Here is a 21,457-nt window from a genome sequence, read left to right as displayed (position 1 = left end):
CGGAGGGCACCGGCCTCCCTCCCGCCCCCCCGCCGCGTCATGGCTGCCCCGGGGCCCCTCCGGTTCCTCCGGGCCGCCGCCGCCGCCGCCTCCCGCCGCTGGCTCCTCTCCACCTCGCCGGCCGCCGGGGCGAGGCCGGGCCTTGCCGCTGCGGCGGGGGCAGCCCGGCCGTTCGGCCTGTCTGCGCGGGCGGCGCTCAGGTAAGGGGGATCCGCGCCGGCGGGGCGAGGCCGGGGGCGGGCTGGTGGCGGCGGCTCGGCGCCGGGCCGGGCTGGAGCGCCGCGCGGGCCTTGCCGCAAGCGCCGTACGTGGCGGGGCGGGGGCGGCCGAGCCGGGCCGGGGCTGCGTGACCTTCCGCGGTCGCTCGTCGCGCCGTGCCCCGCCGCCGCGATCTGCTTTCGCCATCCCCGTCGCGACTCGGCCCGGCTTCCTCCTCCTCCTCCTCCTCCTCCTCCTCCTCCCCCTCCTCCCCGCCGCGGCCCGCTCGCCCGGCGGCGGGAGGAGCCGTTTACCGGCCTCCGGGGCGAGGCCCTTCCTCAGGCCGGCTGTGCGAGGGGCCGGGGTGCCCGGCGGCCCGGCCGGCTCTGACCCCGGTTAGGCCCCTGGCCGTGCCGCACCGTCCGCTGCGGGGCCAGCGCCGTGTGCGGTCCGGGAGGCAGGGAGGGCGCCCGGGGGCACGGCTGGCAGGGCTCCGCGTGCTGGGCGAGCTGAACTGGGCTGTATGTATTGCTTTAAACGTCCTTCTCAATGACTGCCACCTTGTCAATGTTACATACGGTGCTTGTCACCTCTTTTTGTAGAGAGTCTAACTAGTTTTTCTGTAGAGGCTGAAGATCTCTGCCTTTGGTGTAGGAGGAGCACTCGTGCATCTAAGTGTGCAAAAAAAAAATACAGTATGTATGAGTGTGTGTTACAACATGAGCTACCTCTGTTGATGTTTAATAGTCTGCAGTCCACAACGATGCATTTGCAACTTTGCATATGTGGACAGTTTAATGCATGGCCTTCTTAGTTTGCAGCTTCTGTATTCAAAGATAGATCAGAGCCTACAGTTAGCTTTCAGTATTCAAAATACAGAAGTTATAAAAGCCCGATTGACCTGATTGTCAGAGAAGTTTCTTTGACTCAAAACAGGATCAGCGGTCCAGTGTCAGACGTGTAGCCTAGCCTGTTTCCAGAGGGTTGAGAAATGCCCTAGCCATCAAAGCTGTTTCCAACAGTTTGCTTTCAAACTCTTCTGTAGCTGTTCCTCTACTTTGTTCTTGTGGATAGTTTTAATACAGAGAGACAGACTTCTTAGTCTAGGACTCTTGTATGAGGTATGTAAAGTGTAGACTTAGATCTTTTCTCTGAATGACTCTGCCTAGTGTCTTGAAAATAGATCTTCATTGAGTGAGTGCCCTAACTTATTTTGAAGTCTTTGTTTCTCTCTTTTTCATTTTAAAAAAGTCAGAATGTCTTGGTAAAGTATTTTCAAGATTTTATAATTTTTTAAATTATTGAATAGGGTGAAAATGGGAGAAAAAAATGCTCGACAGGGAAAACATTCCCTCACCTAATTATACTACAAGACTTCTAATCCCTCAGGTCTTTCACATGCAGACCTCATAAAGATTTATAAACGAACCAGGAAGTTATGTATTGCACAAGCATACCAGCAAAACAAGTTGTACAGGCAAGTTTTTCAGATGTATTGTTCACATAGTCCCTGTCATAACCTGGCTGAGCAAGTCTGGGGATAAACAATCCTTGGGGGGGGTTTCTGTTTTTGGTTTTTTTTCCATGTATCAGTACTCTCCCAGTTTACGTTCAAGTTCTAGTCCTACCTTTTCCAGAAGTCATACTATTCAAGACCAGTTTCTGAACTTTATATATAATCAGTCAGCGTTAGTCTAGTAAAAAGATCTATCGTTATTTATATATGTAAAAGCATTCACCTGTATTTATGTCTAAAGGATCAACATCTAGCTAGGTAAAATCATCAGCTGAGGTGATTTTTGCAAGCAGAAGTTTTCAAAGGTTTCAGTGAAGCATCAAGCGTTATGTTTTCATTCCTGGGTTTGTTACTTTCTGTCCATTTTTTTAATCCATTTTCCCCTTTTTGTTTCATAATGAACAATATTTATCTCAGAATTCTTTTGCATCAGTTTAGATTAGTGTTTTTGCTGCACAACATAATTACTTTACCACATTCAAAGTATTGATTCAGATTTATGACTTGTGAATTTTTACACAAGGCTTGTTAGTGCTAGCGTAGTAATTTCACTTATGAGATTCTTCTGGTACTTGAACAGGACTGTTGGATGAACCATTTAAGAAAAATCTGGAAATAATAGAGTTGATCTCTTCATGTGCAGCACTGGGCTACAGTTGTTATCTTTGTGTTTTGGGGGGGAAATATAAGAGGTGGTTCTTAATTTGGGAATAATAGTTGAAAATTCCAAAGAATACTTCTTTTAGGGGGGAAGAGGTAGCTGTCAGAGTTCTTGGAGTACATATTCTTTTTGCATGGGAGGACCAGTGAACTCATTCACGATTCTGTGGTGCTCTTCAGTGAAATTGCAGGGTTGCTAATTGAGTGTATCCTAGTGAAGTTTGATAATAAAGCTAATAGTACTGTGACAACAATGTGAAGAAAGGAATTGTATTTTACAGCTGGGGAAAAGGGTTATATTGCAATTCATGCTCAGATTTCATGCTTTATGCAGATTACACAAAACATGTTTAGTTCTTTCTGATAATTCTGAGACTATTTATGCGTGCACAGACCTGGCGTGCATTTCATGTTAATTGTCTGTGATTAGATTACAGTATATGTTTTTTCCACTCAGATGATGTCTGGGTAGACAAAAACAATGTTACTTCAGATTCATAAAGCCTAAATATTGTTTCGTGCAGGTTCAATTTTCTTTTTTCTGTTTTTTAAATGGTATCTGTCAGTCATTCAAAAGATCTGTACAGTGTATGGTTTGAATGTGTAACTAGTCTCATTACTCTCAGAACTGCATATGTACATAGATATTTTCCAGTCAGACTTATACGTAGTAAAGCTTCAGTGATTTGTAAATTAAACTTTTTGGCCATGTGCATGGTATTTAAGATTGTTACAAAGTTAGAGACACTTTCTTAGTCTTTCATTTGGATCTGCTTTTCTGCTTTTGAAAATAAATGAATTTTAGTCTCAGTTAATGCCAAGTTTGGATTAGGCCCTGTAGAAAAGAGTAGTTATTCTAGCATATTCTTTTTAACAAAAGACAGTGACTCAATGATGGTGGTTCAGTTTGTTCCCTTCTTGCATGCTGCACAGGTTAGGCATGAGCAGTCAAGATGCAGTTCCACAACAGGCTGAAGCTAATGCTGTTACTGCTAAAAGGGTGACCCCATTCATGTCTTGTGGGTTTTTGTTGTTGTGGCCGGTGTCACTTTTGCAGCCACTCAAGTCAGTTTTGGTTGCTGATCCGTCTGAGACTACTTTCTTTTCATGATTGGTTTTCAGCCACGTTAGCAAAATTAGTTGATTTGCATTAATACCAGTGTAAGCATGATGGTAGGACAATCCGAGTGGGGATTGCCCCAAACCACTTTTTTTTCTATTAGAATTAGGTCAGTTTATGCTGCTCATGAAATTGTATCATAAAGACGCAGTAACATGATTGTTTTAAGCTGATATAAATATGTTGTAATGAGCAGTTCTGTCTTTGTACCACTTCTGGCATCCATATGGTCATTGACCTGTAAAGGTTGATTTTCAGTCAGTTTTGTTTCCAGATTCAGTTTACTGTGGTATTATCCCAGATAACACAGGTGAAGACAGTTTCAAGTATGTTTTGAAAACTGGCTTAAGGGGAGAGGTGACTTGTCTTTTACAAAGGTTCCTGTGATCTCAGGGGATTGTGACTAGACATCTTGCTATTTGGTCTGTGTTGCTTGTGATCATCTCATCCCATAATAGAGAAGAGAGTATATTTTGGATATTGGAAAATATTTAGTACTTGACATGCCTATATTTTGGGTAGAGGATCCCTGCAAGTGCAAGTACCATTGTATTCGTATTTGGATCATGTTTCACCTTGACAGAAATAATGTTTCAGGAAATGAGTGTATTTCTGTGAAAACTGGAAGGGCTTTCGGAAGCAGTTTTTTTTTTTTTTTTTTTTTTAAAGAGGTTACTGTCACTGGTTTGCTTTGGCTGTGAGAATGTGAACCTCTACCTCTCCAACTACTGCAAACCCAGCAGTCTTAAACTTCTGATGAAGCTGACTTTCAGTGAAGATGATAGCATTTGCACTAATGTATTTAAGAAGTGGGTGCCTGTCGTCTTGTTTCTGCTATGGGAGGTGGTAACGTTGAGCAGAGAAGAATGAATGTGGTAATTTCTTGAACCATTGCAGCATGGTTTGCTGGAGGTTATCCATTGATGGCAACTGTGCAACTTTAATAATGCTTGGTAAAGATGTATGAAGATTTCTGAATTTTATTATCATGTATGGTTCTGTTGAATTCTGCAGATAAACAAAGTCAATGCTTCATTATTGATTATAGTTTTGGAATTAAATCATTGTTCGAAGTAGCTTGCGGCTGTCTTCCCAAACATGGACTGAGGGTTTATTTGGTAAGGATTGAGCATGACATCAAAATGAATCATGGCGCATACTGCTGCCAAGTAATTTTACAGTTATGGCAAGTATATTAAGTCTAGATCAACAAATATATTTGTCACTTTTCAAAACAAGCTACAACTTAAATTACAATAAAAGCACTTTCTCTTCTATAGCCAGTTCCAATATAACTGGTTTACCAAAGTGTTAATATGGCCACTCTCAAATTTTGGTTTTAATATTTGATTCTTCAGGTTAGCGTTGTCTTGGGTGTGACTTAATTTTCAAGCCTGTACACATTCTATGTGGTAGATTACTCAAAGTCTACAATTATTACAAAGGTTAAGGGTAATATTAAACATGCTTTTCTTAAACGTCGGTTTCACACTAAAACATAGGTGTTGCATTAGCCTTCGTTTGTTTTATTTGTGTCTCTTGTTGGATGACAGGGAAGAAATCTGCCAAGTTTTTCTTGTTTTCCCCATTTACCATATGAAAGAATAATCTATTTAAAAACAAACTATATCTTAATTGTTAGCATATTAACAGCTTTACTTTAGTACTAATGTGAAATGGCATAATATGGGACACCAAAAATCCCTTTATTTTTCCATAGCAGAAGTGTTAGTCTTAGAAATAGGATATATTTATGCTGAGTGTGAGGGAAGTTTTTCTTAAATGTATGTAACTATCCAAAAAACAAAGCAGGAAGATATGTGAAGCCTTCTTCTTTTGACACAAGCATCAAACTTCAAATGAACTTCACTAGAACTAAAATTTATAAAGTGAAGTCATAAGAGAATGAAATCTATTTTGCATGATCTGTTATGATCTGTGCTCAAAGATGCAGAAAGTTTTTGGAGCGTTTCCGTTACTGTGAGAAAAGGGAGAGAGGAGAATTACATTTTGAAACTAATAAAATGTCCTGAAAACTCTAACCATAAATAGGAAATTTTTAAATTTAACCTAAATAACAACAATCAGAAAATTACAGTTTCATAAATCTAAACCAAGAGTCTGTAGAAAGGTGCGAAGTATTTAACATAAGCCTTTTTATTTGCTAAAAATACAAATACTGTGTCTAAAATAAAGGAGCTCTGACACTTCAGTGAAAAGTGAAGCATCAGGATCTTTCATAGCTTATAGTGACAAAGCACAAACCTCAAGGTTTTTTTCTTATTTTTCATGGCTGTGTGTTCAATGTACAGCAGAAGAAGCCTGTACATATTGCAGAGTTTAAAAGCCAATAACTTAGGTTTCTGTGCTTTTAGAGTTGATAGTGATTACTGTTTTAGCAGTATGCAATCATTTTTAAAGATTAAAAAAAGTCTAGAATTCTTTCTTAAGTTCCATTATATACTTTTCTTTTTCAGCTCAGAAGATAAGATAACTGTTCACTTCATAAATCGTGTTGGTGATAAACTAACAGCCAAAGGAAAACCTGGGGATTCACTGCTGGATGTTGTTGTTGATAATAATCTAGACATAGATGGTTTTGGTAAGCAGATTCCTTCAATAACATATTCAATGTCTAGAAATTATGATGAATTACCAGTTTATTTATGATGTCTATAAAACCTAGTTGTTCTTTATTTGGATTTTTATTCCATTTTTCTGCAGGTGCATAGGGTCAAGTTCTGAAAATATTTTGTGATAGGCCTTTTAACTTTCAATGTTTAAATTTTAAAGGAGGGGAATGCAGACAGAGTGCTGTCAATGTGGGATCTGAAAGATGCTACTTGAGAACTCTTCTGTGAGTTGAAAGGTTCTGGATGCATAACAAACTGTGTATATTCCTAATAGTGACAGGTTACTTCTGACTGTATTGTCATATAGTCTCGATTTGTTATCGGGCTTTTTGTAGCACAAATTGCTGTAGTGTTTGAGTGCTGAGTGAAAGGAACAACCAAGTCCATGTCAGTTAGCAAAGAAGAGCAAAAAGTTTAATTCTTATAAACGGGGTAAAGGAGACGAGTTCATTTCTTAAACTTTGCCATACTGAGTTCTGTCTTCACAAAAGGAGGCCTAAAAATAAGGGATGAGTGGTGGTAGTGGGGATATACTCTTTTATTCCCCAAACTCTTAAGACTGATAATAGAGTGAGTTGTCATAGTCAGATACATTCATTTTCAGCCAGGTTTTATTTTGGGAGACATTGCTTCAGTTTTCTTTTTCTCTGTTCTGACTTACAGTTGTTTTGACTGGTCTTTTTAGGTATGTATCTTTTTGGGAAGACTTCTGGGAGAATGATAAAAGGGAGAAGAACAAAACCAACTTTCCTTGCATTTTGGTTTCCTTAGTTAGTCTCCACAGGTTGATTAGTTTGGGGTTTGTGCTTCTTTGATTTTGGGTGTGTATGCGCATTTTATTTGGGGGCTTTTGGGGGGGGGGGTTGTTTTTCATTGGTTGGTATTTGCATAAAATAGGCAGTTTCCACTCTTGGCCCAAAGTTACAGGCCAGAAAGAAAAAAAAAAGTTGCTGCCACATGCCTGTATTTCAAAGAATCATGTTATTTTTTTAGTTTGAAAAACAAGGATTTTTCTCCCCCATTCAATATGGTTTTACTTCTTTTTTTTTTTCTTTTTTTTTCCTCCCCTGCCTTTGGAAAAAGTAATATCCAAACGATGATTGTAAGAGGGATGAAAAGAGCTTTTTCAATTCCATTTCAAATGATACACCCATGATCAAACTGATCATGATAAACAATAACAGAAAACTCATATTTTTGCTTCATTTCAGAATTTTGGTCTCTTACCATACCAGGAAGGAGAGTTACAGCCTTTGTATTAATATTAGTGTTGATAGAGATGAATTTTAAGCCACTGTTACGTTAGATGTTAGTCAACATCAGTGTTGATGTTTGAGTATTAGTTATCTCATGGTATCCTGACGATTTATGAATAATCATTTTCCTCTTCTAAGATAAGATTGTTTTAAATATATATGCCAAAAATTAAGAAGATTATATCAGGTGTCGGGTAAAACATATCCTAGAGAACTATACGTCTCTGTATACTTCTCTTTTTTTCTCAGGAAAAAGAAAATGTGCCTTCAACTATACTTCAAATATAAGACTTTCAAGATACTCATAGTACCTCGAATAGATAACTGCACAGATCATATTTTTAAGGGAAGGAACTAGATAAGAGAAGGGAAAGATCTCAGAACACTGATGAAGTAATTTTTGGCAGAGAGAAGGAAACTTCTGTCAAGGTGAATTTGAGGATTTCGAAAGAAACGGCCATGAAAGCCTGGAAAAGGTTCTGAAGGCACTGAATTAACATCTTATTCCTTCAAAGTTCCTTTGGAGAGAAATAAGTTAACACTACTAGACAGTGGAAGAGTGTGTCACATAATTTGACTTCGAGTTGCCCTTTCTTCTCCTGAATTGCTGGTGGTAGCACTGCTAGAGAATACGCAGCTCTGATAGAGCTCTCTGAAGGAGTGCTAGGATTCTCCTTTTCTTCTTTCTCTTTACGATCTGAAAAATTGCACTTTTTTTCTTTCTAGTTAAAAAAAAAAAAAAAAAAAAGAGAGAGAGAGAGACTAGTGTCTTAACTATGTAGTGTTTCCAGTGTGAGGAGTTGTGAGCCTGGAAATGTAAGCAAAAGTGGAACTGCAGTCTCAGATGCAAAAAGTCAAGGTTGTAAATAGAAAAGCATGGAAAATACTGAGCTAACGTAATGTTTTCAGAGTTATGTTATATTTTCAAGACAAATGAAAGCTTACTAGTTAACTTGCCAAACTTAAGTTGGTACATGTGTGATTAAAAATACTTATTATATTAGGAATTGCGTTAAAGTTAGTTATGGACAAGAATCCATCTATTTTGCAAGATGGCTGGATAGAACAAACACTGTAAGCATGTGGTATGTACCTTGCTTATGCAGCAATGCATTGAGTCATTAAACCTGATTAAGTAATTTAGAGCCTTCAATAATGGCCTCAGTACAAACTGAATTGTACCTTTTTTGGTTAAAATCCAACTTTACTTAAAATGTTTAATCATGAAAAACGCATGTACAAACAGACTCTTGTATCCCAATGCCTTAGTGAAATTCTAACTCAGTACAAGTTCTGTTTAAAATCAGAAAGCAAGAGAGTCCTGAAAACTTTCCTATTGCCTCAGACTTTCCCTCTCTTCCGTAGTTAGTTCCACTGAAGTAGTAGGATTCTGCCCATGTGAGCTTTCAAAACAGGGATTTAAATGAACATAAGTGTAAGTAAGTAACACTACAAACTAAAGCTGGAAATGGAGTTACAATATGCATGAGTTACATACATAGCATGGAGCAAGCATAGAAGAAGTTAAGTAGGCTAGTCTAGTGCACAGTTTGAAATCTAAAGTGTGTGTGTGTGTGTGTTATTTAAATGCAAATAAATGTCACTGCTAGTAATAAAATCTCTTTGATAAGTCTGTAGAATCTCTATTATGAGTTGCATACATTTGGGGAAGAAGGATCATGTCTTGCAAATCTGTAACATGTTAGGACAAGTCTAGCTTTAGGTAGCATTTACCTAAATGTATCCTAAAGGCTTATGGCTAGTCTTATACTCTACAGTTAATATCTTCTCACATTTGGAAATGCCAGCCATCTTAACAAAGCACTGTGATAAAGTGAAATGGCAATGCTATCAATAAACAGGCGCCAACATGATCATTGGAGATACCGTGACAATCTTTAATTATAATTATAGCACGTGATATTCCTATCTCTAGAATGATGTTTTATTGGATAACCATTATAGAGCAGAAAAATAATGCAATGTAAACAATGTAAAAATGTGTGTGTAGTGTTTAAAAAAAAAAAGGAGTGAAGAGGAAAAGGTAAAAAAAAAAAAAATCTTGTTTACTTTTATCGCTAGGGGGCATCCCTTGTGCACCAATAATGATGATAGAAATATCTCTGCATAAGGACTTTTAAAATGGTTGAATGATTCAGCTGCACTCAATTCACTTGCTATTACCAGCCTTACATTCCAAAAAGAACCTCTGTTGTGTAAATAGACTGATCAGTGTGACTTTTTTTTTTTCCTTTTGGCTGACATGAGAACACTTAAACTGCTGATATGACAAATTTTAAATTACTTGGCATTTTACGCTTCGTTAATCCCTGTTTTTTCATATGGATTTGTATTTATTTGAAGACATACTATATTTTTAAAATCAAATCTTCTAGTACAGTATCATGCTCATTATGATACATGGCTAATGACACCACTGTAAAGTGTAACAGTACTGTGTTTTCTGCATGGTTGTTAAGTTCTGATGTAGAAATCCACTGTTTCTTTTGATAGCAGTGGTTATACATGCAGGCTGTGCTTCCCTTTGCTTCCATGAGTATAAATTCTTCTGTTTCTGATTTCTAACCGAGTGATTGCCCCTACTGTGGATGATCACAATCTAAGCATTCTAAACTAGTGGTTTCATAAAAACTACTTTTTAAACTTAAAAAGAGGTGGGAATTAGTCAAGTATTTTAAGTATTTTCAGTAAGTAATTTCAAGCAAATTTTAGTGTTGTAGGAAATGTAGAAATATTGATGATTGAATGGTAAGCAGACATATGAATGTGGGAATATATGACACACTACTGCTCAGCTGAGTCTTCTCCTGGTATTAGGCAGAGAAATAGATATATGAAGGAATTCTGCAGTTCTGCTGTAATATGAAAGTTAAGTTTTCTGTTAACTTGGTGCTTTCTTTAGGTGCCTGTGAAGGAACACTGGCCTGTTCAACTTGTCACTTAATCTTTGAAGACCACATATTTGAGCAACTGGATGCAATTACTGATGAAGAGATGGACATGCTAGACTTAGCATATGGCCTCACAGAAACGTAAGGCAACATAGTACTTTACTACACCAAAGAACTGAAAGAAGGGTCTGCAGATGGGGCAGTTCGATATTCCTAGAATGCCTTAATCATTTTTTTAATGAATAGCTGGATTCTGTTACACAAATGGGACTGGCAAGTTTATATATTGTTTATCTTAATTCATATTAGGTAGATGTCAGTAGTTTTTTCATGAGCTGAAGAGTGGCAGTTGCAAGTACTTGCTCTTCAATGTCTGATGCAGAAGTGTTAGCGAAGCATGACCAGAAACCCACTTCCTTCAACAAAAACTTTGCCAATGCTGTCCTGTGTGAGATTTTTTTTTTGTTCTTGTTTCCATTCCTTCTCCCTTTGCTTTCTTTCTCCATCAGTCTTTAATTAGTTAATGCATTTTATGAATGTGCCACATTACTATTTTAGTTTGCATCAGATTTGCTTTGAAGGAATCCTCACTTACCATGATCTGACTCATGTCAGAGTGCTCTTAGAGCACCCAAACCAGATTTCTTTTGGGTGAAACTAAACCCAAAGATGTGTTCCAACTGCTAATGGTCATTCAGTGCATGGAGCCAGACTAGAGCTTGTCTGACGTAGCCCTCTGCTCTACCTTCCCCCACCTTGTAATAGGTTTCGCACCCTCTGCACAAACCATTTCACTCTACAGGTCCATTGCTGGTGGGCTGCACTACCTGCTGGTGTACGCGTAGCCTGTATCATAGGACATGCATGGGAATAGTAGGCAGCTGTGTCTTATGAGGCTTCATAAGCCCTTACCTTCAGGCTTCAAAGGAACTATTTGTTGAAGTTTTTGAGAATCTTTTTAGTGATTTCGGAGGGCTTCATACCTGGCCTACGTAGCATAGCTTGTCTTAGCTTCTTTTGTTTTATCATTTTTCTTATGCCAAAGAAAGTATTTAAAATCTTGGAAAAATCATAAGGCCGTTAAGTGTGAATTCACTTCCCTCTTAGTATCTATCATAATTGTCCTAAGAGTAACTTTTAGGTTCTGGGCCAAATCAGTTGCTCAAAGAGCTCTAGAGAATAGCGATCTAGTAACTTTTTTGTTTGACTTACTTTAAACTAAAGGTTTAAAGCAAGGGGTTTTTGCTGAAGAATTGAAAGCAGTGGAAAGTTGTCTGTTTAAATTTTTCTTTAATTTTCTCTAAAAATTCTTTGGTCCAAATTAAGTTTTAGACCCTCTGAAGACACATGTTACTTGCATGTTACAGATTTCCTTAATGTCATGGCTGTTCTTCCTATGGCCAAGGATCTTTCGTATGTATGAAAGGCAGACTTTTCTGGAAGACTGCCTGGTTTTTTTTTTTGTTTTTTTTTTTTTTTCCCCCTCTAAGTGCCTCTGACATTTCCTATAGATCACCTGATCTTTGTGCTGATACAAACCTTAGTAATGGAGATGCACTACTATGCTCTCCAATAAGTGTAAGCATGATAGTTTTTCTTGTCAGGGACTCTCTGGGCTTGGAAAGGTCAAGAGGTGCCATGTCTTTTAAAATGAGATACTGATTAGAAACACTAAAACAAAATTGGTTTGGGTAACTGCAGGATAATGGAGATTATTAAAAGTAGTTCAATAAGGGAGAAAAGCAAGCCCTGGCGAGTTAAATATTTAAAAAATAACTACTATAAAATTACTGAATAAAAAATAAGCTAAGAAACAGCTTGCTAAAAAGTAGAAGAACTAATTTTGTTTCTAACTTAACAGAAGCAGGAAACTCAATGTCGTGTAGGGCCAACAGGTGATGCAAATGAGCACTTTTATTAAAAATGCAAAATTTAAATATAAACAGATAACAACCCCCTTTTACCCCTCTCCCCCCCAAAACCTCTTGCACTGTTTTCACTGGAGGTACATAGGGATGTCCCTTCACTGGAAGCTTTCTTTGCAGGGAATTTACTGAAGGATTAGTCTCAAACTGATGTGTCTATAGAAGGGGTATTGAAACAAATTAATAAAATGAGTAGAAACAATTGGTAAGGACTAGGTGGTATTCACACAGGAGTTCTAAAGGAATTCAGTATGAAATTGCTGAACCTGTAATGTTTGTTTAGTTGGTTTAAAGCTGCTTACAAACCAGAGGAATGTAAGGTAGCAACCCAGTTTTTAAAATGAGATTATTGGAACTAGTCAGCAATGAGTTTGATTCTGTACTGGGCACTTTATGCATGCGTCTATTGGCTGTTACTTTTTTATAGTTTCTGCTAAATAATGGTAAGCAAAGAATCCAATAGAGCTTTTATAGAGGGAAGTAACCATCATGGGAATTCATCTAATGAATCGCTGAGCATGAAGAAAGATTTTACAGTTCATATAGTTTACTTAGCTTCCAGAAGTCCTTTACCAAATTTTGAGATGCAATGGGATAAGGGCCTTGTAAAGGATAAAGAATTGGTTAAATGATCATTTGTCTTTTAACAGGGTAGAAATATTTGGCTGTCTTATTGGGATCACACTGCTCATCTCCTGAGTGATTTGTGCTAGGTTTTATATAGTCAAGGCTTGGGAAAAGAGGTGAAGAGTCAGATGACAAGGTTTGTTCACAATACTGTATTACTCATTTTAGTAAAATCAAAAACTGTCCATGAAGACATGCAGAAAGATCTTGTGACACTGAAAGATAGGAAATGAAATAGCAGATGAAATTTGCTGTTAATAGATGCAGATCAATGCATATGGAGAGGAGGGTGGAACAGTAGTAACTTTATATACTTGAAATGGGCTTTTAGCTAGCTAATGTTTCTCTAGGAGTGTCAGTTTATGGCTTGGTGTAAAAACACTTCAAAAAGGAAATGGAGCACTAGCAGTTTTTGGAAGGAACAGGTAGAAAAGCAGAAAATCCCATTATAGGAAAAAATGGTAATTCACCATAGCTTTATACTTGTGCTATTCTGATTTTTTTTTTTTTTTTTTTAAGGTAGAATGAGAGGAAGTACCGACAAGGGCTACAAAATGGTTAAATGTGGACTGGCTGTTATGCAGGGACTGACTAAATCATCATTTTTAAGATCTAAGCTTCTTAGGCTGTCGGGAAGAATTGAGGAAGGGGGTTCTGATTAGAGTCTATAAAATTGTAAATGCTGTAGAAAAAATTAAATAGGAGAAGGTAGTTTTTCCCATAAGGTCCCTTGGTGCTACCTAGTTCTTGTCATGTGGCAGCCTCAAAACATGAGGAAGTGTTACTTCAGGTGGTGTAAATCCATTGCCACAGATGGTTATGAATGCCAGAATTCAAGGGGATTCAAAAAACAATTGGCAAGTATGGGGAAAAAAAATCCACCAAAGGCTGTTAAACACAAGGATACTAGCTGTGGATCAGGAAGTCCCATAAAATGCTGGATACGAGGAAGTTAGCTTGAAGAGATATCATTATATGTTTGCCCTGGTTTTTCTTTTCCCTAACACTTGCTACTGGACACTGGCTGAAACAGGATGTTGAGGGAGATGGACCTCTAGTCAGATGCACTGCAGCTGTTCTTATGTTTAACACTCCACAAGACACTAGCAGTTGGGAGAGTGTTTTGCCAAACCTGTGCAGTTATGTCCATTACTGTCTTGTCAAAAGTGTTAAAGCGGAGCTCTGATATGTGGCATGTTGTATATGTTTAGATTCCCTGGAGGATGTGCCTTCCGCTGGATAGATTAATCATGAGTATGTTTGTCTGAACATAAATCTCAGTCTGCCTTGTTGCTCACCTGAGAGCATAGGTTAAGAAGAATCTGCTTTATTTTGTATGTTAGTAAAAGCAAAAACTCCTCAGCGCTCATTGCTAATAGACAACATTCCTTTTTGCTCCTTAATGTTGGCTTAGGGAAAGAGTTGCCTTCACTGAATCCTCGACTAGAGAATCTACAGAATCTATTTTGCCCTCTTTTTCTGTTCCTTATTTAATATGCTGCTAGTTAAGACTGGCAAATAAGGAAGATAAAATCAAGATATTCAGCTTGTTTTTCTTCTAAAGGGAAGAGGAACTGTAATTCAACCCACCATGTCTTTTGGGAGATGAACCTTTTTGATACTTTCCCATTCTTTCAGGATAAAATTCATGCTATTTATTAGCCTCTAACAGTTTTATTATGATTCCAAGTATTTGAAGGGTAGGTCATTTAATGTCTTGGTTTATACTTCAGCATATATAGATATGCTTCGATATATCTTTGGGTAGGCTGTGAATTCTTACAAATGTTATTATGAGCTTAATCCTCTGAAGTGCTGTCTATGTCCAAGAATATACCAAATTAATTCCCAAATTTTAATGATTCAGGGGTTTAGCTTGTTTAACTTTTGTATAACATCACTCCTCCTTTCTTAATTTCAGAAAGATCCATTTAATTTACCCATTCTGTTTCTCTACGAATCTGCTGTGTAAAAACACTCAGATATCGGCTCCTTTCTTTAGAATGCTGGGGGGAAAAAAAAAACCACACCTGTTCCTGCATTTTCTCAGAAAACCCAAAGTAGTAACTCATAGGCATGTTTATCAAGATAGCACACTGATTTATTATGCTAAGGACTGGTTCCTCTGGTAATTGGAGCTAGATTTTTCTTTGTGTAATGGGTAAATTAATTGAGCTGGTGAATCTTGCATTAGAATTACTATAGCTGGTGCTGTGTTCTCATAGAATAACTTTTGATTCAGTAAACTAGGATTTTGTCTGAGATATTAGTCTATATACTGGAGCTATTCTTAAGCAATACAGAGTAAGTATAAAATTAGCATTGGTCCCAAGTGAAAATCAGGTATTTTAGTCAAATTAAGCCTTACAAACAATACTACAGCTATAATATAAATATTGCATATCTGTAATAGATTTAATTGATCATGGTACTCTTATGTATGCATATTCATGACTTGAAATATTTTTGTAACGTGTATATGCACACACACATTCCAGTAACCTGAAGTTGATTTATACAGTCTTTTACATAGAAGTATTACTTTCAGGTGTAGTACTGAATTGGGGGCATTAACAACAGTTGATAGCTACATGCTTGAAAGAGTTCTGTATAGATATTAATTTAGTATCACTCTTTTTCTAGTATCTCTCTGCCTACAGTCCTGTACTGATAAAATTATTATTCAACTGGTGATACAGAACACTGCCCATCCTTGCTGACATTTAAGCGTTCTATATTTAATTCAATGTACATGCCTTGGTATTTAAAGATATGCCAGCAAAAAAATGGATGTCTGCAGAATTTCCTGGTGGTATTAAACATCTTTTGATTTTTTTTTCTTTCTTTCTTTTTTTTTTTTTTGAATGTTCACTTACAAGATTTTCCTTGCTAAATGACAGAAAAATGAAGGATTACATCTTCTTGGGTACCACGAGCATTTTATCCTCCTGATCTCTTATGTTTCCTGTCTTTCATTCACTCTTATCTTTCTGGCCTAATGACCCAATCTTGATTCCTTCAGTTTGAAAACAAAACCAGAAATATACCGTTAGCGCATGCAAGCTACAATTTTTGAGACTTGCCAAGCACCTACACATATGTCTTTGTTATGAGAGAAACTTTTTTGCTTACAACTTTGCAAACTGAAACCTGGCATTTAGAATAGCTTTTTTTTCCTTTTCTTTGGTTGTTTTTGCATTTTGTAGTCTGAAACTTCACTATTGCATTGTCTTACCTTCTTTTTAATGAACTTCTGATTGTGAAGAAACTTTTAAATGATAATCTTACCTTTTTGTAAACCAGGACTAGCATAATTATGAAATATCTTATTTTTTTACAGTTTAATGTGGCTGATAAGTTCTACTCAGGATCCCCCAACACATAGGTAGACGTAAGCTAAGAAGTACTGTAGAATAGAGCCAGCTGCATGTAGCACCAGCTTGAATGTCTATAACTTGCTTCCAGCATTCTGGACCCTCTGAAAGGTTTGTTTTCTGCTACCTGTTTTTATATGAAGCCTAATATAAGACAAGAGGAAGACAGTAATTAATCTATCATTGCCTGGGTGGTAGTGTTTTTATATGAAGCCTAATATAAGACAAGAGGAAGACAGTAATTAATCTATATTGCCTGGGTGGTAGTGTTGTGTTTCCCACCCTTTTCATCTCCTTTTTTCTGTTGATTGGTCCTGGTTTCTTAAATCTTGCCATTGCATTGAATGTAGGATAGGATCAGCCAAGAGAGGTGTAGCAAGCTGGGAGTTTTCAGAACAAGTGCAGATTAGGAGTTCTTGGAGAAGCAGAGAGTAAGTCTCAGAACTAGCAAGCAAGACTTTCTTGGACTCCAGTGTTAGAATAGTAGAGGAAGCTACTGCATGTTGCTGGAGTGAAGAAGCAAAACAGAAAGAAAGGATTCATCCTGTGAGGATGCAGTGGTTGTTGAGATTAAATACAGGGTTTTTTTAACGTATTTTTAAAAATATATATATTTAATTTCAACCTGTCTCATCCAACACACGAGTCGCATTAATTCATTTGTTTTCACTTATTTCTGTGAACATAGTGTTTTGATTGGGTGGATGAATTTGTAGGATCAGGGCCATATGCATTTCAGAATATATTCTCTTTCCCCAAAGTATTATCATTCACTAGCTCATGTTAAGAAACAAATTATCTTCAGCTGTAGTTTGCTCCTTGGTTCACCATTCTTTGATTCTAGTTTAGGATTTGCTAGAAAATTGGCAGGCTTCTTTAATACACATAATTTCTGGCAACCACTGTTTTAAGCTGCTTCCATTGAATGAGTTTTGAAAAGATCAAATTTGAAATCTTTAGAAAAGGCCATATCTATTACTTTACCTGTAATAAAGAAATTAGTAGGTTCCAAGGGGGTCTTGCATGCTCTCCATTTTCTTATCACAGAGCTTTTTTTTTTTGTTAGTGTTGGTCATGGGAAGATATTTCTTCCTTTCTGACCTGTTATGCACTAGCGATTTTAAGAAGCAGCAAATGGAAATGTTATCCTGTAGGTACTTCAGAAACAATCTGTGGTCATGCTGGACCTTGCTTAACTGGTCCAGAACTGCAGGTGGATGTGTGGGAATGGAATGCCTTAACAATAAATTACTGAAAGGCAGGATTTTAAAGTGACTGTGCCTCTCCTTCCCCCTTTGCCCCCCCCCCCAAAAAAAAAACAAACCCAACTTCCAGAACATTTGACTTGGATGCAAACTTTTGGGAAGATACAAGTGACAGGAAATGGAAAAAAATATTCTTAATTTCTTCTCAGTAAGGTTGTTTCTAGTTGACAAGCTCTAAAAGTTCACCTGAAGTAAGCTGTCAGGGGCATTGTTACAATGCACATTCTATTTCCTTGGATTGCCTCCAGACTTCGGGTGGGTTAGGCTATGCCTTTTCTGAGGATTTCATTCATTGCCTTCATTTCCTTGGAGATGCCAAATGGCCTTTTGGCAGATCAGGTGTCATTCCATACACTTGGCTAAACTATTAACGAATCATTAAAAATGGAAGGGTCACCTGTATTGTATGTTGCCTCAGCAAGCTGGAAATACTCTGTGTAAAACTTTACATGTACTGAACTCTGTTTTATAAGTAAACAAATTGATGGCCATGATTTAATTCTGTTCATATCTTTGCATGGATGTATGTGGTTCGCTACTGGTCCTGATTAAGACCATGCACAAGGCTAACTTTTTCTGGACCATAATGTGTTTGGGATGACTGAACTCAGAGAAAATAAGCTGGTAAATGCTGTTAGATATATGGTTGGGTTAGAACTGAAGGTAATGCCTTATTTTCTTACAGATCACGTTTGGGCTGCCAGATCTGCTTGAAGAAATCTATGAATGATATGACTGTTCGAGTACCTGAAGCTGTTGCTGATGCTAGACAATCGATAGACATGAGTAAAAACTCCTAGAAGAAAATATCATAGGGGTTTTAAAGAAGCTTAATTATTTTTATAACTTATTTTTAAATGTGTAATTAAATACAGAAGCTTACATAATTGTGAGTTATTTTATATGACTATCAATATTAGATTAATGCTATTTTGACTTTCTTTATAGAACCTCCTATATTTTTATGCTTAAAATGCAATAATACTTCTAAGTGATCATTGGACTATAACTGTTAGCAAGATAAGTGTATTACAGATTTCTTATAATATTAATTATGCCAAAACTTTTAATGGCATTTGAAAACTTGATCACTTCTACAGGACTTCCTATAAAAATGGGCATTTCTAGGTTTCAGACCTATGTATGTTAGAGAGCAAAACTTAGCAGACTACATGAGGTCTTCAGAATGTCCTTTTGAAGACGGTATGCTCAGAGTGCAGAATACTGGCAGCTTAGTTGCTGCAGTACCTCTCCATTGCCCGCATCAGCAGTCAACAAACCTCAGTTTAACTGCATTTATCTTTGACTGCACCACAAATGTGGATATTCACATGGCTCAGAAGAGTAAAGACTCAGAGCTGCCTAATGGTAGAGAGCATAACTGCAGGAGGTATATGTAAATTCTTGCTGTTATCTGAAGCCTGGATGACAGAGTTGGGATTGAACAGGGCACTGTGCTGTCAACATAAGATTTGTTCTGAAGTCTTCATCTCTTACTTTTTTAGTTGCAAGCTTGTTCAGGAGGCAGTCTGATATTAGATAAGGTGTTCAGCTTGAAGAGAATCCTGGATTCTGGGCCTTGCTCCAAGAATGATTTCAATAACTGGTTTATATGAAATGACCAACTATATTTATTCCATAAAGATGGATTAAGTTCCCCAGAAAGGATAGGGAGACCCCCATGGTGGATATCCTATAGGCTGATGACTGAGAGCATTCAGCTGGACCTTGGTTTAGTCCTTCTAAAGTAGGCCAAAATAAAATAATGTCTCTAAAATTCCAGTCTCTCTAGTTTTTGTTGCCTAAATAATAAACTGGCTATCAGTAATGTATTACATAATGTAATATTTTTGAATATTGAGATGATTTTGAGCTTCGTAAAGAAGAATAACAATCTTTTGATATAAAAAGAAATATTTTCTAGAACTTGAAAATAGTAATTGAAAATTGTAAATAGTAAAAAATGGAAAATAGTAAATCTAGTTCTGATTCCTTGATTTCCTTCTCACAGAAGCTATTTCTTTGTTCTGTGGTGTTCCCTTTAGACTTTTCCCTTAAAACAAGAAACACTTAATGTGATCTGGTCAAAGAACTTAATCATTAGGGTTCTCAAAATTCGCTTAATAACTAGTCTTTGGGGAAAAAAAAAGGAAAAAGAAAAAGACTTCAGAGTTGAAATTTCACCTCTCCTTGAAAGACAGAGAGCAGGGTTGGGGGGGAAGGATAGAAATAAATCAAAGAAACGTTCTGAAGATACTGCTGTCTTCCCTTTAACTGCTATGACTCTAAGCATAGTTTAGGGGTTACCTTCCCACAATCACAAACTGCAGTGAATTGGTTCTCACTTTGTATTGCCTCTGCCCTGAGCTCATTTATCTACAATAATTCTCATTAAATCTTGAACTTTTAATTTTTAAATGAAACATAGCTCCTTGAATTCCAAGAGAGGACACTCAGGTAGGTCATAACCAGGGTTATAGCGTACTATGCATTCCTAATATGAAGATAGAAGAGTAATCAGCATAGCTGTGAGGTTTGGGGGTGTAAATTTTGTTTTGTTTTGTTTTTTCATCTTACAGTACCAGGTTTTTCTCCTTGTGGGAATCTCAAAGTGCTTAACACTGTATTTGAAACACTGTGTGCCAAACAAATGTGAAACAACTAACATGCAACAGTTTTCCTTGTAAACCAAGGTTCTTTCTTTGTGCATTTCATGTGACAACTTCTTGTTATTAAGACTTTGTGGCTCTCCTACAGTGTGCCTGTGGAAGGACACTTACTTAGCACAGGAAGGCCGAAGGACACTTCAAAGTTCATCTTGAATTCTAGAGGTATGCTATATTGCATATAAATGGAAGACTCCGAAAGAAGGCGAAGGAACTGATATGTACTCCCCAAAATGCACAGCTCAGAGGTATACTTGTTTCTTTATTGTCAAAATGATTTGCAAATAAATCTTATTTTATATCAGTTTCTGAGACACCTTGTTGGTATTGATTTGCTTCCCTCTTTGTCCTGTGCCACTGAATGCATTTCTGGATGTAAAATGGAATTTATAAATACTTATACTTAGCAGTTAATGCACAGTCAAATATAAATATGACTTACTGTGGAGTGACACATTATTAAAGTATCAGAACTACTTGAATACATGTTTACTGTTACTTCCTTGTGCAAATAAAGATTATAGATAACTCGCTTTCTGAAGACACTTCCTTTCTCACTAAGAAATTAAAATATGAAGTCATTCACTTTCTCTCTCTCTTGCTTTCTTCCCCTATATATATGTGTATGTGTATACATAGAAAGCAAGAGTATGTTTAGTATTTCAAAATGAGGAGAAAATCCAAATTGACTGTGTTCCCTCTTGCTTCTAAGGTTGCTTATTTTAGAAAAGACCTACAGGCCTATTACAGGCCTGTAGTCTGGGGCAGAAACAGCCTGCCCTATATTTCACTAGCAGTGGGGGAAGTGCTACCTTCTAATTCCTAGGACTTCTGTTTGTTTTCGGGGGGGGCGGAGCCCTTCAGGTTTGCTTGTTTTTTGTGAAGAGGCCAGGCCAGAAGAATCCTCTGACAAAAGGAAGGGTCTTTGTAATATGTTCTGCCTTTTTGAGTGTCGCAGGGGAATGTCTGGGGCTCTAGGTAATGCTGTGCCTTCCCTTCTGCCCCCTTAAAATCCATTCAGGATAAGGGGTTCATACTGGCTTCTCTTCTGGACAGGGAAGTTATGGCAAGAACAGGCACTATACTTTCCCTGTTTCTGTGAAATTTGTGTGTATGCGCTTCTGGAAATTTTTCACTTGGTAGTGTTCAGTGTGGTGTTTGAAGGGGAAGAAGGAGGTAGTGAGGTGCAACAACTGCTCTGAATGAAACAAACTTGCTTTGGCTTTGTGGCTCCAGTAACTGTAAAAGGAAAATCAGAGATGAGCCCTTGAAGATTAGACTTTGAAGTTCCATAAATTCCTGTCA

The 21,457-nt window shown here is 37.6% G+C and overlaps 1 protein-coding gene across 2 annotated transcripts; it reads left to right on the top strand.

The window, feature by feature from the left end:
- The first annotated feature begins 11 nt into the window (after positions 1–11).
- On the top strand, positions 12–20,685 carry FDX1 (ferredoxin 1). Of its 2 annotated transcripts, XR_010387318.1 has the most exons (5): positions 12–200; positions 5,972–6,096; positions 10,307–10,436; positions 16,188–16,332; positions 18,172–20,685. XR_010387318.1 is itself a non-coding variant. In XM_064505045.1 (4 exons), the coding sequence occupies exons 1-4, from the start codon at positions 40–42 to the stop codon at positions 18,284–18,286; spliced, it is 531 nt and encodes a 176-aa protein (XP_064361115.1). In that variant the 5' UTR covers positions 12–39; the 3' UTR covers positions 18,287–20,685. The 2 variants fall into 2 exon arrangements, 1 of the variants encoding a protein (XP_064361115.1); XM_064505045.1 differs by lacking the exon at positions 16,188–16,332.
- Positions 20,686–21,457: the final 772 nt, after the last annotated feature.

The sequence above is a fragment of the Dromaius novaehollandiae genome, chromosome 1 (genome assembly GCF_036370855.1).
Source record: "Dromaius novaehollandiae isolate bDroNov1 chromosome 1, bDroNov1.hap1, whole genome shotgun sequence".
NCBI lineage: Eukaryota > Metazoa > Chordata > Aves > Casuariiformes > Dromaiidae > Dromaius > Dromaius novaehollandiae.
Note: the sequence above shows the minus strand (reverse complement) of the source record. Positions and strands in the feature narration are given on the sequence as shown.